At 53.1% G+C, this 20,111-nt stretch overlaps 1 protein-coding gene across 7 annotated transcripts; it reads left to right on the top strand.

The window, feature by feature from the left end:
• Positions 1-280: 280 nt before the first annotated feature.
• Positions 281-16,646, top strand: TAL1 (TAL bHLH transcription factor 1, erythroid differentiation factor). Of its 7 annotated transcripts, none has more exons than XM_025398139.1 (6): positions 281-449; positions 2,832-2,949; positions 3,252-3,406; positions 6,724-7,170; positions 8,543-8,637; positions 12,774-16,646. In XM_025398139.1, exons 4-6 carry the CDS (start codon positions 6,725-6,727, stop codon positions 13,226-13,228), a joined length of 996 nt encoding a protein of 331 aa, XP_025253924.1. In that variant the 5' UTR covers positions 281-449; positions 2,832-2,949; positions 3,252-3,406; position 6,724; the 3' UTR covers positions 13,229-16,646. The 7 variants fall into 7 exon arrangements, with proteins under 7 accessions (XP_025253924.1, XP_025253929.1, XP_025253933.1 ...); XM_025398135.1 differs by lacking the exons at positions 281-449; positions 2,832-2,949 and adding exons at positions 711-752; positions 1,559-1,690; XM_025398144.1 differs by lacking the exon at positions 2,832-2,949.
• The last annotated feature ends 3,465 nt before the right edge of the window (positions 16,647-20,111 follow it).

The raw sequence follows: 20,111 nt of genomic DNA, 5'->3' as shown, positions 1-20,111 counted from the left end.
AAGGTCAAGGGACTGAGGTTGTGGGGAGCTGGGGTTCCTGAGAGGTCTTGGGATCCGAGATGGGGGCTGGATCTGCTGGGTCCTAGACAGCGCGTCCAACGCTCTCCGCAGCGCGTTCCGGAGCCGGTCCTAGCGCCGCTCCACCAGTCCCCACTCCCTCCGGTGAAATTGCCAAATTAAAATGAATCATTTGGCCCATAATGGCCGAGGCGCTTATCGGGGGCGGGCGGACCCGCGGCACTGCCTTATCTCCGCAGCGCACACGGCCCCGGCGCGCCTCGGCCCATGCTAACGAGGCCTGGAACGTGAGTGGGATTAGAGCGCGTCGGTGGAGGGGCCGGGCGGGCGCGGCGGGGGCGGGGGAGCGGGGGCCGCGGGAGGGGCCGGGCCGCCGCCGCTCAGGACCGGGCCTCAAAATGGCCACACACCTACCCCCGTAGCGGAAAAACGTGAGCATTCTGGCCTTTTTCTAGGGGAAAAGCAACCCGAGGCCTCCCACCGAATTCCTCATCAATTTCCTCCTCTTTTTCCCCACGTCCGCAAAAGAGGTCTTCGCTCCCTTTCCCTCGGTTCCTTTCGATGGGGGGGCATTTTCCACGGACGCCACCGCCCCGGCTGCCGCCGCCCCTCCCGCCTCGGAGACTCTCTTCCTTCCTTCCCCCTTTTCCTTACGCAATATACAGAAATGCGCGAGGCGGTGGTTGGTTTTCATTTCTTCTTCGTGGTTGTGTGCATGCGGTGGGATTGTGAGAGTGCGTTCATGAGAGCTGTGGGCGGCGTTGGCTGCTTCTGAGTGTGGTCTTCTTGGCGACAGGCTGTGTGTCCCAGCGTGGTGTGCCTGCGCGGTTGGGGTGTGTAGATGTGGACCCTTTGAGGCCCTTCTGCGTTTTCTTCGTTGCGTACGATTGTGCTCCGTTGGCGTTCTCAGCAGGGATCTGGTTCTGTGTGGGGGGGTGTGTGGCCTCTGCGACTGTGTTTGACTGGTGTCTTCGTTATGTCGGGCGTGTGTGATTCCGACTGTGTTGGATTGTGTGTCCGTGAGCCGATACGTTTAACCGATTTCGTTGTGTCCTGTTGGGCAGTGTGCGGGGCTGACCAAGTCGGCTTCTGGAGCAGTGCTGAGTGGTGCTTGTTTGTTGCCCTTCTGTGGGGCTGGACCCTGTGTGGTCCTGTCCGCACTGACTTGTGTGCCTGTGTGCCTGTGTCCTTTAGAGGTGCGTTTGCAAATCGCTGGGGGCGGGAGTGGGGGGAGGGCGAGCGAGAGATCGAGGCGCTGGTGGGGGCGGCGGCATGGGGGCGGGGAGCGGGATTTCACATTTTATTCCAAATTATGATGTATTCGGGAGCCAGTTGTTGGCTTGGATGGGCGGACAGAGCCGGGCCGGCGGCTGCTCTGCCCAGAGGCCCGCCTGTGCCTCGGTGTTTGAGGGGTTCGTTGGTGAATGGGAGGCTCCTCCAGGCTTGAAGCTGAGCAGCGCTCACCGAGGCCGGCGCCTTCGAGCCGGTCGCTGCGGGCTTCGGTTCCCGCTGCACTCCGGCTTCGTCCATTTCTGGTCAGTTTCGTGGGTGCGGCCGCCGGGGTCCGAGGGAGAGGCCCCGAAAGGACAATGGGCATATTAACCTGGCCTCGCGCCTCGGGTGGGGACATTCGGGATCACCTCCAGGGAAGATTTTCCCGCCCCCTCTTCGGGTGAGCGACGTTGCCGCTTGGGTCTGGTACCCGTGGCATCCGAGACCGAGGCCGAATCCGGGCTCTTGAAGGGACCGGGTTAGTGGGGCCCTAACTCGGGTTGAAAGGATTTTGTTTAGTCAATTATTGTAATTGCTAATGCCATCGCCATCACAATCGTCATCATTAACATCCTATTTTAATTAAAATAATCATCGTAGAGCGCAGCAGTTTGTCCCTTTTGGCTCCTTTGGCGGGAGAACAAAGCAGCGGGTTTTTTCCCCCCCCGCTACCGCCGTTTTCTAAGTTGCTGGGTTTGAGGTAGGAAGAGAAAATGGAGAGAGGCACGGACACAGAGACTTGGTCATAAGGCAAACATTAACCCCCAGCGAACACGCAAACATTAACCCCCCGATAACACGCCGGGAATGGATGGATTCCCCTCTGCTTTCCTCCCCTCCCCTCTTTTGGATTAGAAGCGGAGAAAGAAAATCTTCCGCATTGTATTGCAATTCAGGGAAGAATTATTCCTATATTTCCACCAAAGCCGCGGCAAACAGAAGGAGTGCTTCGCAGTTAATCCAAGACTTCGATGTGTGATCATAAGCCTGACGATTTAGGCAAAACAAATTAAACAAAATCCACCAGGAAAAAATAAAAGCAAGCTAAATCCTGCTACATCCTTGAAAGTAGTATCGGGTTTGTTTTTACGTTCCTTTCCTTTCACCTTGTTTATTGCTGTAAGACATCATTAGAATTCTCCCTTACTCTGTCTAAACCCTGAAAAATCGAAAATCGTTTTGTAGGGGTGGTGGAGGGGAAGATGGGGGACTTTTCCCCTTTCTTCTTTCCCTCTTTGTTGGTCTTTATTTCCTTTTCTTTTTCTGTCTCTCTCTTCCTCTCTCTTTTTTCTTTCTTTTAGTCAGTAGGCGGACGAGAAAGGACCTGAACATATCAGATATCTCTCCCCAAACCCCCTTCCCAACTCCATTTCTGTAGGAAAGTACAACCCCTGGAATTGGGTTCTGGTTTCGCTTTGGGCTGGAGGTGGGTGGATGCGCATCAGGGAGAGAATGAGGTGGGGTGGACTCCAAGGTTCTGTCCCACCGACCAGAGTCTGAGGACTATTCGCCTTTCCCAACACAGACCTCTGCCCATCCAGGCCCGGGACTACCCCTTCCCGGTGTAGCGGCAGTCGGAGATCTGGCTGCGGAGGCAACCGCGTAGACACCTCCCTGCTTAGAAAACAAACACTGAACCAGACCGATCCCAGTTGGAGGGTTCGAAAATGTTCCAGACAGCCTGTCGGGAGGGGTTGCTGTTGTTGTTGAACTAAATAGCTATTCCTGATTGGTCATGTATAGGGTTTTTTAAGGCGGGTGGGGGGAGGAGGGGGTAGAGGGAAGGCTCCAAACACCTGCAGGTTGGGGGCGGAAAGCTGTTTGCGATTCCCTGGACTGGTTGGTCGGGGACAGGAGGTAATTCCCAGCCATTGACCCCCATTTCTCTCTCTCCCTCCCTCTTGCCCTGCCTCTTTCTCTCCACCCCTATCTTTCCTGGAAACTCGCTTTGGGCGCGGCAGATCGCCCAGGACTACACCGCAGCGTAACTGCAGGCCTCTCAGCGCAAAAGGGGAAAGCAAAGACCCGGGTCTGCATCCTCTACCTCGGCTTCCGCCCCTCTCCGGCGGAGTGGAGATCCTATTCAGAGGGGCCAGTCTCTCTAAATATGCCCCAGGTGAGTTTTCAGGGGAATGGTGCCGGTGGAAACAGTGTCCAGGAAGGCCTCGGGTTCCGGCCTGGGGTGAGGAAGGCTCAGGACAGAGGAGAGCCCAGTCTCAGATTGGGGGTGGGGGGAGGGGAGGACCAGCCAGAGCTTGGAATCGGGATCTGATTGCTGCTAGCTGCTTCTGTGGCCTCCAGCGGCTCTTTCCCTTTTCCGCCCTGGGTAAAACCAGTTATTTGGACTTAGTCGTCCAGGCCGTTCCCGTTGGTCCCGGTTCTGTGGACGTTTTGCAAGGCCGGTAACTTTGGGGCGGCTGCATCCGGGTGGTGCATACTCTGCCTGGAGCTCCCGCAGGAAGAAGGCGACAGCCTTCCTGGCTAGTGCAGTCCCAGCTCGAGTGGGCCCTGACCCCGGGCCTGAGGCCTAGGGTGGGGCTGCAGGAACACCCCTCTACTCTGGTAGAGGCGAGGATGGTGGTGCTGTTCCCTGGTGGGTTTGGTACTTGTGCAGGCTTGGGGCTTCTCCAGGGTGTTGTGCTGGTGTGGGCCCAGAAGAGAGACCAGAGGCTGGGTCTAAGGGCTGAGACTGTTTTCATCTAAGAAATTCTCTGTATGGGGGATTGGGTCTGCTTGAGACCTGTCCCTAGGAAGAATCTCCTGGGGGTCTTCTGTCTTGTTCTGGCACAGGTGGAAATATTCTGGCTGTCTGGCAACTGCAGATGAGGATTTTGCATTGGGGGCTATAAGCAGGGTCTCCGCAGTACAAAGAGAGAGGAGCTGTAGTTGCCAAATAGTCTAGAACTCTAAAATCTCCCTCCTCCTTCATTCTCCCCAAATAAAAACAAATAAAATCACTCAGGCGTTCCTTTCTGTAATCAAACCAAATGATGCAGCTTAGTCGCCAACAACCGTCAGTGTGTGTGAGTGGCTTCTTTGGGGCATAGACCTCTGGCTGGTGATCCTGGTTGCAGAAGAACAGGCAGGATTTTCCTAAAATGTGGGGAGAAGCCGGGAGAGGTCCTCCACAGACCCTGGGAGCCAATCATATATTTCTCACAAGGAGCCTTGGAGATGGGATATTTATAGGCGTCTGGAGAAGACATTTGGGGCCAGGGTCAATTCATCTGGAATATGTACTCCCATTGCCTCTCAGGAACCCACTGCTAGAGCAGGAGTCAAATAATTAATCGGAGAGTAAAAACGTGTCACAACAGAGCTTGAGCTAAGTCTGCAACTGCAGTGCACACTGTCACTCCGTTAGAAGCTGGGGCTTAAGGACGGGTCCCTGGGCTCACACCAGTGTGTCAGGACAGTGAGCAGTGAGATAGGGAACCAACACCTTGAAGCTTGTATGTTTCCCAGGGGTTGGTATATTTCTGGCACATTTCGCTGCTGCTGGGAGCAAGAGGACCTGGGTGATATACTTCTGGTGTATTTCCAGTGGCCTTGGTGTCTTGGTGGTTGCATTCTATGGATAGAGACCTATTGTCTCCACCAAAATCATAAACTCACTTCCAATGAAGCATCAGGGACCTACTGCCTTTACAGCTTGTATACACCAGGATGTAGGGAATTTTGTGGTTTCTGTGCCAGACCTGGGGGGCTGGCATTCTCAGAGCAGGTGTACAGCAGTCTGAATCTTGTCTGTCTGTCGTCCTGGGTGTCTGGTGGCAATTGAGCTAAGCTCCAGAGGAGGCTACAGATGGTCCCTTCTCCCTTCTGGGGTGGGAGGGATGGTTCCTAGGATGAATCCTGTCCAGAGCATTGCAGTGGCAGTATGGGAGCTCAATGGCTGCTATGTATGATTAGATAGACTCTGCATGGGGCTAAATTGATTTTTTTGTATTTGTTTGCTTCTTTTAAATGCCCAATTATATAATTCAGAGAACAGAAAGCTTATTTTAAACAACTTATGTGGAGTTGATCATATATGTACAACTCACAAGCATCCCCAAACTCTGGCCCTTGAGTCTCCCGATTTTTCTGTTTTGATTCTTGCTGGGCCCGGCTCTATCTGGATGAAGCCAGGGGATGGAAGAGCCCTAGCACACCTGTGGGAAGTAGAGTGGCTGTGGTCATCCTGGAGTATGCTTGTGGGAGCACAAGATGGTTTCACTGCTCTGGGAATATGGGAGGGTAGAGCAAAGTGAGATTATTGTTCTGGTCTGGCTCTCTCACAGATAGACTGTGAGTGACTTTGGGTCAGGCAGTTTTCTCGCTGGCCCATTCCCCTTGTCAATAATGTTTCCTTGAGCATTTGCACAGTATTTTCAAATGCATAAAGGAGGTATTCCTCCCATTTCCCAAAGAACACCAAGGCAGGAGATGACGGTGAGGGGGGCTGAAAGAGTTCAAGAGCTTCATGACATCTGTCCTGCTCTTGGATGGGAGTCCAGACCTCATTGCCCTCAGGGAACCCTTCAAATGCCCACCTCCATTTCACCTCAGCCAGGCCTCTCTTTGAGACCTGACCTCTCTTCCAAGTCCAGCTGACCAGAAAGGGGTGGACTGCCTAGGGAGGTCCGGCCAGCACCATCTTCTTCCCTTGGCGACCTCTCATCTCTGTCTGAGCGGGAGTAAAGGCCCGCAGGGCGGACACAGGACTCACAGTGGATTTGCTCAGTGTAGACAGACACTCCCTCACTCCCCATCGGGGGCGAGTGTGTGTGTGTGTGTGTGTGTGTGTGTGTGTGTAGGGAGCTGGTTCCTCGGGATTATTCCCTGCCAGCTCTAGTGGAGTGGACCCCAGTCCCCTTAGCCTCCACTTTCTAATTCCCTACTTCCACCCGCACTGTGTTTCTGAGCGTGTGCCTGTAGGTGAGCTGGGGGTATTGCTGAGAGGCCAAGGGAGGTTCCCAAAGCAACGAATCCCTGCCTGACAGATTCCCCGCTAAAACCAAAAAGGACGATCGGGAATTTGTTCCCTCCTCTTCCCTTTCGGCCTGAGAAGGGGGACGGGGTAATCTCTTTCTTGCCTCCTTGTACATTTCCTTCCTCCTGATTTCCCCTTCTGTGTTTCTTTCGCTGGCTGTATTCCTTTTCTTCCAGTGTCTCTGTCGTCTTCCTCCATCTCTGTCCTTTTGGCCCCCAGTCTCTGTGTCTCCCAGGCACCCCTCCCTTCTCCAAATCCAGAGATCCCCTTTCCCTCCCACCCTAACCCTACCCGGCCTCCCGCCCTAGCCCCACGTGGCGCTAACTTTGTCTGCCTCTTCTTACGTCTCTGTGTGTGAGTTCCTCTCTCTGCCCTTCACCCCTTTACCCCAGCCCGCGTCGGTGGGTCAGGGGCGGTCGTCAGAGCGGGCATCCGCTTGTCTGTCTGTCTGCCCGCAGGATGACCGAGCGGCCGCCGACCGAGGCGGCTCACAGTGACCCCCAGCTAGAGGGACGGGACGCGGCCGAGGCCCGCATGGCCCCCCCGCACCTGGTCCTGCTGAACGGCGTCGCCAAGGAGACGAGCCGCGCGGCCCCCGCGGAGCCCCCAGTCATCGAGCTGGGCGCGCGCGGAGGCCCGGGGGGCGGCCCTGCCAGTGGGGGCGGTGCCGCGAGAGACTTAAAGGGCCGCGACGCGCCGGCAGCCGAAGCGCGCCATCGGGTCCCCACCACCGAGCTGTGCAGACCTCCCGGGCCCGCCCCAGCCCCCGCGCCCGCCTCGGCCCCAGCGGAGCTGCCCGGCGACGGCCGCATGGTGCAGCTGAGTCCTCCCGCGCTGGCTGCCCCCGCCGCCCCCGGCCGCGCGCTGCTCTACAGCCTCAGCCAGCCGCTGGCCTCGCTTGGCAGGTCAGGGACCAGGGACCAGGGGCCAGGGACCAGGGGCTGGGCGGGAGGGGCGGGTGGGCAGGGCGACCACCCCCACCGGGGTTTCCCTTCTGCACAGCGGAGGCGGCCTGCCCTCCTGCCCCGGGGGCCGAGCGGGTGGAGCGCAGGCAGAGGAGGTCATTTTAAACCCAAGGGCTCTAGAGTCTTAAGCTGGAGCCCCCCGTGAGTGCCAGTGAGGGAGGGGCCTTCTGTGAGAGAGAGTGTGCGTGTGGTTGCCGGGTGCATGGCTGTGTGGAAGCCGACAGGAGGGCGTGGACACCTTCGGGGGTGCAGGCGTGTGGCTGGTGTGCTGGGTGGTGGTGTTGTGGGGGACGGAGAGGAGGGAGTCCCCTGAGCGTGGGTACCAGGAAAGAATGTGCCTGCATGTGCTTTGCTGTGAGCAGAGGTAGATGTTTGTGGCTGAGGGTGTGAAATTCATTCGGAAGCGCAGCGCTAGCTGGACAGGCAAGAGATAAGGATATGAGGATGGTGGCAGAGGCACCCTCCCCCGAATCTCTGCTGGAGGGCCCGCCTGAGGTCTGATCTGCCCCTCCACTCCCAGCCCCTCTGCTGCTAGCTGTGGTCTCTGGCCCCAGCCTGTACTCCAGTTGCTGTAAGGGCATCCGTTTCCCTGCTGGGGCCACTGTGATGATGACGGAGAGAAGCGGTAGGGTTGGAATAGAATCCGGAAGATGGGGCTAGGATAGAGTGTGGGACAGTCAGTGAGTCTGGCGGGCACCCAAGAGACAGAGCTACGGAGAGCTTAGAGTGGGTGAGGGCAGAGAGCTAGGGGGAGAATTTCAGCGAAGGGGAGTCAGGGTTTCCTGTCTGTTGTGTATCCACAGCCCCTTATGGGTGGGGTGAGGTGGAGGGGGGGAGAGGACAGTGTGCCCCTTTGTGGTGACAGAGATGCACACCATCAGGTGTGAAGGTTACCTTTGCCTGAGTGGGCACGTGTTTGGGAGTGGAGGTGTGTGTGGATTGTGTGCTTGTTTCCAAGGCAGGAGAATGGAGTGTTTCTATCTGTGAAGTGTGTGTGTGTGTGTGTTTGTTCCATGTGTTATTCACCTCTGCTTCTGCATGTGTGCCTGTGTGTTTGTGTGTGGGGGGGGGATGCGTGGTTAAGGTGTCTCCTCCTCCCTTTGCTTGTTTCATGACAGAGTGAGGGCATTCTGTGTGTGCGTGTGCGTGCGTGTGTGTGTATCTGTGTGCAGCATATTCACTGCTCAGGTGTGAAGGGAGCAGGGTTGCCCAGAGGTGGGGGGATCAACACATGTGGGGAGGATCCCTAAGTAGCCTCTTTCTCCCCTCCCCGCAACACGGGATCTTGTGATCTGCCTGGTCCATCTGACAGCGGGTTTTTTGGGGAGCCGGATGCCTTCCCTATGTTCACCACCAACAACCGAGTGAAGAGGAGACCTTCCCCCTATGAGATGGAGATTACTGATGGTGAGTCTGCCCCACCCCACCGTTGTATCTGCCCCTCACGCTGGTTAGAGCCCTTTGCAGGAGGGAACATCTGAGGCTACTCTGTAGGTATCACAAAGGTGGGTGGGCCACTTTCGAAACCCAAACTGCCGAAGCCCTTCACTCTGCAGCTGAGCTGGGGCTAGGTAAAGTCCTGCGTGGGGCTAGCAGGACCACACTCACAGGCCCGTGAAGAGGAGACATGGAAGAGAGACACATAATGTGCTTAGCCCAAACCTCTGGAGTTAGTTCCAGTCCCCAATCCAGGCTCCATTCCTACACTTTGGCAAGGATCCCAAGTGAGCGCAGAAACACACAGTGTCCCCAAACCCCCCACTGTAGGCACTGACCCTCAGGGATTCCCTGCACTTCCTCCCAAGTCTTCCTTAGAGTCTGGAGTCTGCTTCCTCCCTGCAATGAAGTCATCAAGGGTTTCCTCCAAGGACCCTACACAGTAGGCTCCCCTTGTCTCCCATTAACACATTCTGGGCTAAGACCTGGAGTTCCCTTCCTGACATCATGGATTCTACCTTGCCCCCTGGATTCCCTGAGAAGGGCCTTGGCACTGCTCCTTTAAGGTACTTGAATGTTCCCTGAACTTGCAGGGATGGTTTGGACAAATGGGAGATTTGGAAGACCCTCACTGTCTTCCCAAGGTTGACCTTGTATAGTAGATTGGTCCCAGCACCAGGGTTAGGAGAGCAGGTACTTCAGAGCTGAGGGACTTTGAGCCAGACCCAGATGCCCCCAGAACTTCAGCTTGGCTGTGGCCTGGGGCTCCTGTAGGAAGGCTGCCCAAGGCCTCAGAGCCAGGCTGAGATTTATGCTGCAAACTGGTGGGAGGGATATGGGTATGGAGCTGGAGGTGGAGCCCTCTGCGGTGTTCTGGAAAGGAGAGGGGCTGGCGTCTGGACAACAGAAAAGACTTCAAAAGACCCAAGCAGCCTGGGGCACAGGTGTGCAGGGCTGAGAGGCATGGGTGCCTTGCTCTAGATTAGAGAGGAGTTCTCTAGTGTAGGAGAGGTGGGTGTACCAAACAAGAAGTAGACAGGACCAGCCCTGAAGTTCCCCAGGGATGAGGCATTTTCTACAATAGGCAGAGGAGGCAGAGCACAGGGGTGAGGGTTTGTGGGGTGTGCAGGAGTGTAAGGCAGTCATTACCCATAAGTGTTGGCAATATTTACCAAGCACCTACTCAGTGCTGGCCAGAGAGAGAGGCAGAGGACACCAGGAGAGGTAGACAGATTCAGGAAAGAGGAAGGTGAGGAGACGGGGGAGTTCTCTGGAAAAAACCACAGAGGAATAGGCAGACATGTAGGTGAAGGGTGTGTCTAGGGGACACTGAAATTAGAGACTGAACCCAAAAGAGTCCATAGAAGTAGAAATAATGCAAGATCTAGAGTTAGGACTTGATGTGGATTCCTGTTGCTGAATTGCTACCACCATGTATTGGATACCTACTATGTGCCATGGACTATGTGTGCTTGTTTTCTGTTTATTCCTTACCACAAACTCATGAGGGCAATATTACTGTTTTCATTTCACAGATAAGGAAATTGAGGCTGAGAGAGGTTAAGCAGCTTGATCAAGGTCACACAGCTAAGTCCTGGGTCACACAGCTAAGTCCTGGACCACCCTCATAACACTGGTCTTAAGCTTTGGAATAAGTCCTGACTACTTCCCCACCACCTCCCCTTCTGGATGTAGTCTAGCTCCAGCTGTGACAGCAGTCATAAGCACCCCCTCCGCAATTAGGAGCTCCCTCAAGATCACCAGCATTAGCCATGGTGGAGGGACTGTCCTCCCTATATCACTGCTGAGGGATGCTCTTTGTCTGGCCTGGAGGCCTGAAAGCAACAAGTATTTTCCTCAGAGGTATCCCAGGGTAGAACTGCCCTGCAGTTGTGCTATGTTTTGGCCTTTGGCAAAGAGTCAGCTGGGCTGGGGCCTGCTAGGGTTTGGAAAGGCATCTTCAGAGGTGCCGTGGGTAGGAGATGGTGATCCTTCCCAGGAAAAGTGTGTGTGTGTGTGCACGCGCATGCATGTGCATGCCTGTGTGCGTGTAGGAGAGAGAAAGATGATCAGGCAGCAAGTGCAGGATGGGTGAGCTGATTCACAGACTGACCACTGAGGTGAGGTCTGCTTCCATCCCAGCTTTAGTCTTCTTAGCTATAAAATGAGCAGTGGGACTTAGATGAGGCCTTTGCCCTTCTCCTCTACCCCGGTTTTCACACTCCGAGGTCTGGTTCCAGGGGTTACTAGAAGAGGGCAAATAAATATCCCAGGACTGTCAGTTCCTTCAGTGCACAGAGCTTCCTGGACTATGTGACCCTGGCTTGTGCCTCAATGTTAGGGAGAGAAGCAGTTTCCTCAGCCCAGAAGTTCAAGAGCACTAGCAGGACCCTTCACTGTCTTCCCCTGACTTTACAAATCCCAAGTCAGGCTTGAACACAGCACAGTGCTTTGCACGCCATAAGTGCCCTAGACATGTGTGCTGGTGTCTACCACTGCTCCATAAGTCTTTATACATGGAATGTTAGTGACTATTGGGCCAAGCCATAATCAGTGCATTGTAGACACGAGGAGACTGAGGCAGGCTTCAGAAGCCTGCCTAGAGCTATAGGCCATGGCTGTGCATAGCTGTGTCTTCACTTCTCTCCTGAGTATGAGAGCCTTTCTGCATTGATCTCTACTTTCCCCTCCATTCCCCACCTGCCACCATGATGGGTCAGTCAGCAGACATTTTCTAAGCCCCTACTCTGTGCTTTCCATCACCCTTAGGATAAAGTCCCCCCACCTTACTGCAGGGCCCTGTGGAGTCTGGACCCTGCCTACTCTGATCTTGTGCACAGAACTCCAGCCAGCCTGGCTTCAAGCCTTGTTTAGTGCAGGGCCTGTACATTCCCTCAGCTTGGATGCTCTTCTTCCTCTCCCCTTCCTGTGCCTGGCTAGTTCTTCACAGCCTCAGAACAGCCTTCCCAGCCACTGGAGCTAAACATGGAGCTTCTTTTCATTACAATTCAGCCCTTGTTTTTTTGTTTGTTTGTTTGTTTTGTTTTGTTTTTAAATATTTGTTTCCCCATTAAAACGTAAGCTCCACGAGGGCAGGCACTCTATTTAGTTCACCATTGTTCCTCAGTGCCTAGCACAGTGCCTGGTTGTTAGCAAAAAACTGATACGTGGATAATAATAGCTAACATTTATTGACTGCTAAGCTGAGGCAGGCATTATCTTAAGTTCTTTACCTGTGTTAGGTATTAGACCCGTGTAACAGCTCATGACTTAGTAGTATTACTTTCATTTTGCAGGTGGTGAAGTCAAGGCACTTCACAAGTTTTTTTTTTTTTTTTGCTTTGTTTTTTTGTTTTTTGTTTTGTTTGTTTGTTTGTTTGCTTTTTGAGACGGAGTCTCGCTCTCTCGCCCAGGCTGGAGTGCAGTGGTGTGATCTCCACTCACTGCAAGCTCCGCCTCCCGGATTCACGCCATTCTCCTGCCTCAGCCTCCCGTGTAGCTGGGACTACAGGCGCCCGCCACCGCATCTGGCTAATTTTTCTGTATTTTTAGTAGAGACGGAGTTTCACCGTGTTAGCCAGGATGATCTCGATCTCCTGACCTCGTGATCCACCCGTCTCGGCCTCCCAAAGTGCTGGGATTACAGGCGTGAGCCACCGCTCCCGGCCCACTTCACAAGTTTTTATGTCACTTGCGCAGAGTCATTTATTTAGGCAGGGATAGTCAAATAGGAATGGAGTCTGTCTCCTTAGACATAACTGTGAGGCCTCTTGGCACAAGTGAATGGATGAATGAATAACATAAGGTCCCTGTCCTCAAATATCTCACAGCCCAGGGAGGGAGACAAGCACAGAAACGTAAGTAATGATCAAGAGTGATGGAGTTCCAGGGATTGCAGTATGGGGTGGTTGGTTAGATCGGTCTGGAGGGGTTGAGGAAGTTCCCATAGAGGAGGAAGCACAGGAACTTGAATTTGAAGGGTGGATGTTTTCTAAGTGAAAGGAAAGTAGGCATTCTAGGTTTCTCAAGTTTCCCAATGGATGGAGATGCCTTTGGGGAAGGAATCTCAAGCCCATTCTCCTAACCCTTGTCTTCCTAATCTCCAGGTCCCCACACCAAAGTTGTGCGGCGTATCTTCACCAACAGCCGGGAGCGATGGCGGCAGCAGAATGTGAACGGGGCCTTTGCCGAGCTCCGCAAGCTGATCCCCACACATCCCCCGGACAAGAAGCTCAGCAAGAATGAGATCCTCCGCCTGGCCATGAAGTATATCAACTTCTTGGCCAAGCTGCTCAATGACCAGGAGGAGGAGGGCACCCAGCGGGCCAAGCCTGGCAAGGACCCTGTGGTGGGAGCTGGTGGGGGTGGAGGTGGGGGAGGGGGCGGCGCGCCCCCAGATGACCTCCTGCAGGACGTGCTTTCCCCCAACTCCAGCTGTGGCAGCTCCCTGGACGGGGCAGCGAGCCCGGACAGCTACACAGAGGAGCCTGCGCCCAAGCACACGGCCCGCAGCCTTCATCCTGCCATGCTGCCCGCCGCCGATGGAGCCGGCCCTCGGTGATGGGTCTGGGCCAGCAGGATCAGCCAGGAGGGCGTCCTTAGGCTGCTGGGATGGTGGGCTTCAGGGCAGGTGGGATGAGAACTGGGCCGTTCTGAAGCAAGGCGGTGGACTTGAACTTTCCTGGATGTCTGAACTTTGGGAAGCCTTTACTGACCCTGGGGCTGGTTTTTCTGTTTCCTGTACCAGTAGGAGATCAGAAAAATGGAGCAAAGTGGTAGGTACTTTTTGTGAAGACGGCACGGTCTTCCCTCTTCCCTCAGTCCCTAATCCTTCCCAAGTAAGAGGCTGGAGTTGTCACTGCTTTTGGCCTGGAGTTTGGGATCCCTGTCTTTCCTGAGATGTGGGGTTGTCAGCTCTCATCTGAGGCATCCAACAGTCTCTGCCTTGCCTTTAGCCCCTCCCAAGCTGGCTGGGGTGGCCTGTGTGGCCACTTCCGTCCATATTTATAGGTACCCAATAGCTACCCATTTCGTGAGCCCCATCTTCACCCAGGCCTATGTTGATCCATCCAGCTTGCCAGATGCTGCAGAGTCACAAGCCTCGAGGTGCCTTCTTCAGGGCCTGGTTGAAGATGATCAGTGGACAGTCTGCTCTAGATGAGCTGGGCCAGAGGGTCAGGAAACCCAGTCGCCCTTACTTCTTGCCCTGGGCATCAAAGTTCTGCTTTCTCCCCACTGAGACTTGCCTTCCTAAGCCTGGGGCTGTGGAGACCATGTCTGCAGCCCTGAGAGAGCCCTGTTGGGCTTTGTGTGAAGGCAGAGAAAGGGACAATGATATTAGAGTGATATGGAGCAAGAGATATTTTGGGCATGTGGACTTCAACTCCTCCACATCACTGTTCATGCTGGCGAGTGAATGCCAGTGTGCTGATGGGCGTATGCAGGTGCTGAGTAGATGCGCAGCCCCATCTGTGCATTCTCCTAGATGCTTAGAGGGATTTCTTTGCTGTAAGATGTCTGTTTGCTGATGTTCTGGTCTGTGTTCCGAATTGAGCACAAACTCTGTCCTATGAATGCTTTGCATTTGGAATTTTTGCTTGACTTCAGTTATTGGTGGAATCTTTAACTCTCAATAGCACCAGGATCCAGCCTCACTTCTAGGGTATGGGAAGTCCAGTCAGAGACCAGGCCCTGGCTAAGACCCACACATATGCACATTCACTTAGCAGAACCTTAAACACCCCTCAGTTGTGCAGCTGTCATCAAGGGTGTGTCTGGGAGGTTGGTTTAATGCAATAGAAGTGCTCCCCTCTGAAAGTTGTACATGAAATTTTTGTAAATCACATCCTTATTCTTCATCTTTTAAAGAAATAACCACTGCAAGTCCTTTTGTAAAGTGAAGAATCCTTTTGTAGAATGAACCACTGCCCCTTCATTGATTTCCTGTGTCAATCCAGATGGTGGGATGTGGTTTTCTTAAGGTGAGGCCTGTCTGTGACCTGCATCTAAGCCCAGGGGACAAACTGCACAGAAGTCCTCCTCTATGTCTGTCATTGTACCCTTAAGTCACCCCAGCCCTCTCCCTCTAGGCTCTGCCTTCGAGGTCAGAGGAAAGATAGGCTATGGTCCCGTCCTGTCATGCAATAACTCATTACCGTGGCTGTCTGGAAAGCCCCGCTTATAGTTTGAGCTTCAACCCAGTGGCTTGTCCTCACCATGATGGGGCCCTAATTCAGCCATGTGCAGACAGATAATATGTCTGCTCCCCTCCCCTTCCTTTTAAGGAAGGTCCAATTCTTGAGCTTGGGGCAACATTGTTCACCTTTGTAGCACTCTGGCTCCCCATTTAATTTCAGGCTCCCCAGATCATGTTTTGGTGAGCATTAGGGTTGCTCCTTTCCAATGTTTGGAAGATCCTGTGAGGAATCCCATCTGTCTAAAGATAGAGTCATTGTTGTAGGATCTAAAGCTTTGCTTCACAGTGGATTCGCTTGACTTAGGAATGAGAAGTAGCCACAGTGTGGATGGGTGGACGGGTTTCATGAGATGGATCAGATATTTTATCAAGAACTCAAACTTCTGGCTCCCTCTTCTTTCAGACTTGCCATGTGACTCTGCCTTGGCCTATCTCCTGGGGCTATGGTGTGGACTGAATGGGATCATGAAAGTAGACAGTTTTGAGAGCATAAAGAGCTTTTTTTCCCCCTCAATCTCAATCCTGCAGTGGGGTTTTGCAGCTGAGTCCACGACCTAGGCAGTGGGCTGGTGTGCCTGACTGCCCAGCATTTGGGTAATTTCGATTGTAAACCACTTTGGCCTGAGTTATCGAGATTGTCCTCATTTCTCCAGATTATCTATTTTTTTGTTGTTTTTTGTGAGAGACAGTGTCTTGTTCTGTCACTCAGGCTGGAGTGCAGTGGTGCCATCATTGCTCTCTGCAGCCTTGAACTCTGGGCTCAAGCAATCCTCCCACCTCAGCCTCCCGAGTAGGGAGGACCACAGGTGTGAGCCACCACACCTGGCTATTTTTTACATTTTTTTTCTTTTTTGGTAGAGATGGAGTCTTGCTATATTGCCCAGGCTGGTCTTGAAGTCCTGGCTTCAAGCAATTCTCCTGCCTCTGCCTCTAGAAGCACTGGGATCACAGGTGTGAGCCATTGCACCCAGCCCAGATTGTCTTAATTTCTGTCTTGTTCCAAGGCCAGAGACAGTAATGAGAATGGAAAAGAGATATGGGAATACTGGCAGACTGTGTAAAATGTAATGCAACTACCCAAAACAAGCCTGGTAGGAAAGGGCAAGGCTTTAGGTCTTTGTAAGAACTAAAGAAGATCCGTAATTTTTATTTTCACCCTCTGTACCCCATGACCTTATCCTTCCTCTCCTTCCTTGTTAGCCATGAAAAACTGGCAACATTCCAAGAATAGCATCTGTACAAAGGGGAAAGAACATAAAGGTAAAACAAAACAAAACACAACATTTTGAGAACAAAGATGACCGTAACCACTGAAGGGAATCGCATCTTTTAAGACAAATTCGTATTCTTTTATTTGTTATGGCAAATGACAAGATGGTACAACCTTTATTCTTTTCCAAAATAAAACAAAGGGCACAGCATCTATAGTCAGCCGACAACTATTTCTGCCTTTTGGGGGTGGGTCTGGCCGTACTTGTGATTTCGATGGTACGTGACCCTCTGCTGAAGACTTGCCCCCTGCCCATGTACATAGTGCATTGTTTCTGTGGGCGGGCCCAGCACTTTCCGTCAATGTTGTACTGTATGTGATGAATTGCGTTGGTCTCTGCATTTTTCTGCAGAAGAGGAGTAACCGCTCTAGGTACCTTGATCTTTGTACAGCCCAGAGGCCAACACTGTGGGTGTGTGACTCTTTAGCAAAAAAAACCCATGTGGTGATGATGTGTGTATATATATAAGGATATATCGGGAAGATTTCTAAATAAAAGTTTTACAAAGGGGCCTTAGGACTCTGTGCTTGCCTTGCACCCCTAGGCCTCAGACTCGGGACATTGAAAGAAAAGGCATGGCAAGAAACTGTTTCTCCTGACGTGGGGAGCCTCCAGGACTCAGCTGTAGTCTTAGGAAGTGGGATTCCACCCTCGACTCTGAAGGCAGGCCTGTTGGGGAGGAGACAGCCTTCCTCTATAGGGTTTCCATTCTTTCCCTCCGCAAGCCTCATAGAGGGGGCCTGTCCCCTCAGCTTCATGCACCCATGCTTGTAGCTCAGGAAGCCTCAGCAGACATCCCCTCTTTGTGTTGGGATCAGCTTCCATGGCTGGGACAGTTGTATATATCCTAGGTTCAGTACAGATTAAGGCCATACCATAGGAGGGCCCCAGGTTCCCTGATGACTCAACAGTGGCAGCTGCAGCTCTTATGCCTGGTTCTTGAGGACTGGGGACTCAGTGACGAAGTCTGAAGGCACTGGAAGTCGAGAGCGGAGGTTCTGTGGCAGGCTCCATATCATCCGGGAGGACTTCCCTGGAGGCTCAGGAATGGGAATGTGGTTTAGATGATACAACCTTTATTCTTTTCCAAAAATAAAACAAAGGGCACAGCATTTGGGGCTGGGGGAAGCCACTGCATGTGGACCATTTGATCCTCAGGGATTTCAGTAGGTCACACAGGCACTTCTATGAAGTATCATGCCTTCCTTTCTTTCTTTCGTTTATTTAAATATTTTTTCAAGATATGAGATCTTGCTTCTTCTAGCCTTTTGCCCCAGCTGATCTTGAACTGAGCTCAGGAGTTCAAGGGTCATCAAGGTGAAAAAGAAACAAAAGGTGCAAAAACTGGAAGGTTTTTGTCTCAGCCCCTTGAGCAGTTGGGACTACAGCATGTGCCACTGGCACCCTGTTTCATTTAACAAATATTTATTGAGCATCTAGTGTGGGCCTGGTATTGTTCTAGGTACTGGGGATCCCACACTAAATAAAACAAAGATCCCTGTTCTTGTTCTGGTGGAGCTTAACTTCTAGCAGGGGAGACGGTAAACACACAGACACACACATCTGTAATAAATATGTTGATTCTATAGTAAGTTACAACATGATTAGTATTAAGATAAAAGTTGTGCCAGGAGGTGAATTCAAGGACCTCACGGATAACTCTGGCTCCTTTGGGGGGTGAACCTTGTTCACCCTGCCAGGCTCTGACTTGGCTGTTCTTGTCCTCAAGGTGCTTCCAACCATAGATAGGAGGGCAGAGGCAGGGCAGTGCTTGGGGACCATGCTCTGACCTACAGAGAAGCTCCTTGGTTTTTGGAAGCTCCCAGGTGTGCTTCTCCCTGGTACAGGACAAGGAGGTACCTGGGATGATAGGACGGTGAGATTTAGCCTTGGGGTGAGCTGGTTGTGGGTCTCAGCAGTGGTGGTGTTGGCCTGGTCTGTGCTCACAGGCGGGAGGAGCAGTGTGAGGAAGGGACCTATTGTTAAGGGCTTGAGGCAGAGAAATGGGAAAGAGCGATCAAAGAGGCAGGAGAAACAGAGAGTGCTGTTTTAGAGACTGTGGTGTTCCAGAGGAAAAGGGCCTTTAGGGTGAAGGAAGTGGTTAGCCAAGTCCAAAGCAGCTGAGTGGTCAAGCAAGAAAGGCCTGCAAGTGTTGATTGGATTTAGCAATATGGAGGTCGCTGATGACTTGGATGACAGTGACACAAGGGGAGGAATAGAGGCAGAAGCCTCACTGTCCTGGACTAAAGGATGGGAAGAGAGGCGCACCATTTCCAGAAGGACTTTTCCCAGGAGAGGGCAAAGCATTCCACGTTGAGGTCTGGAAGGGCCCGTGAACTCTGTGGCCAGCAAGGCAAAAACGATGAGGTGATAGAATGTCCAGGCTGCCCTGACCCTGGGGGGCCACCTGGGTCTCCAGAAGAGGAGACAGGCCCAGAGAAGAAAAGAGTCTTTCCAGGGCCACATGTCCCATAGTGGTCGGCAGGGGAGGACCAGGCTTCCCACCTCCCAAGACAGCTCAGTCCCTGAGGCACTGGGGGCCCCTCTGTCCTCCAGGGGAAAGGGCAGCAACTGGGGCCTTGCCTGAAATGGCCCTGCTGACCCGGTCAGCCTCAACCCTCACCACTTTTTTATTCTCTTTGCTCCGACTGTACCACCATTTCTATTCCAGATCACATTCTTTTATTTTTTTATGACCTTCTGGTTTTTGCACCTTTTGTTTCTTTTTCCCAGGACAATCTACCCATCCTCTCTTTCCGCCCTCCTTTCATTTGGTTAACTTGTCCTCAACATCCAGGCAACTGCCCTGACTATGGGGTCAGCTGCCTCCTTGGTGCCCGCCACGGGCCTTCCTTTCCTTGTCTGCTTTCCCACTAAAACATGAGCTCCTTGAGGCAATACCACGTGTGATCTATCTCTTCGCCTCCAGTGCCCTGTGATAGACCTGGCACAGGTGCTTTCATCATTTGCTGAATGAGAAGATTCCCCTCTCTGGAATCTCCTAGCTCCGTTCTGAGGCCGGCATGGAATGAAAGAGTGGAGATGGGTGGGAGGCAGAATCATTGCTACAGAGATGCAGCTCCAGGGCCTTCTGCGAAAGCCATGGTCCTGAGCTAGTCAGGGGCAGATGTACAGCTCCACCCCTAGCACTGCTTTTGTTGCTGTGGGCAGAGGGAGGACGGGTGTGGGCTTTCTTGGGCTGGGCCGCAGCTGCCTGGTTATCATACTGGACCTGGGTGGGGTGAGGTGGGGAGATAGGAAGATTGGGAGGCCGTTGATCTGGTCTGCTCATGGCAGCCCAGCCTCCTCATGCCTGCCCGCTACCTCCTCTATGTGCAAAACAGCTAATTGTTCCCTAGAAGCTAGTACTCCCCCTCTGGCCCCACTGCCCTTGTGAACCAGTAAAGTGCCACTGACCAGCCTGTGGGGACACAGGCCATGGTGCTGGGCACAGTGTCCAGCAACAGAGGTTCTGCCACTGTGAGTCAGAGTAAGGAAGGGAATAAGTCTGGATCACCCAAGCCATCCTCTCCATTGTGCGGAGGAGGAAATGAGGCCTGGAGGGGAAGTGGCTCGACTAAGGTTACCTAGGATTGGAGTCAGATCTGAGTCCAGAGCCAGTGCTCACTACCTCTCAGGAAAGGAAGACAAAATAGTCGACAGGTAGTTGGTGTCCTTAGAGCGAAAAGGCCTGGGCTGTGCAGGAACACAGCAGCTCAGCCTGCCCCAGCAATCTGTTAGGACTATGAGCAATCAGTGTGGGTGCTGGACAGCTTGCTTCAAGCAGTGGGCCCGGCTTGAGGACAAGCCCAGTGGGTAGTCAGGGCAGTCAATTTGGTATCAGTTCAAGAAGAGACTCGGAGGCTGAGGCAGGAGAATGGCGTGAACCTGGGAGGCGGAGCTTGCAGTGAGCCGAGATCGCGCCACTGCACTCCAGCCTGGGTGACACAGCGCGAGACTCCGTCTCAAAAAAAAAA

This window comes from Theropithecus gelada, chromosome 1, assembly GCF_003255815.1.
Source record: "Theropithecus gelada isolate Dixy chromosome 1, Tgel_1.0, whole genome shotgun sequence".
Taxonomy (NCBI): domain Eukaryota; kingdom Metazoa; phylum Chordata; class Mammalia; order Primates; family Cercopithecidae; genus Theropithecus; species Theropithecus gelada.
The sequence above is the reverse complement of the archived record's forward strand: the minus strand, read 5'-3'. Positions and strand labels throughout refer to the sequence as shown.

Excerpts from the sequence above, each read along its gene's own strand:
- TAL1 (XM_025398127.1), top strand. The coding sequence starts at position 6,725 with ATGACCGAGCGGCCGCCGACCGAGGCGGCTCACAGTGACCCCCAGCTA. Across the intron at positions 8,638-12,773 it reads TGAGATGGAGATTACTGATG|GTCCCCACACCAAAGTTGTG; the intron begins GTGAGTCTGCCC and ends CCTAATCTCCAG. Across the intron at positions 13,002-13,101 it reads CACCCAGCGGGCCAAGCCTG|CTGTGGCAGCTCCCTGGACG; the intron begins GCAAGGACCCTG and ends CCCCAACTCCAG.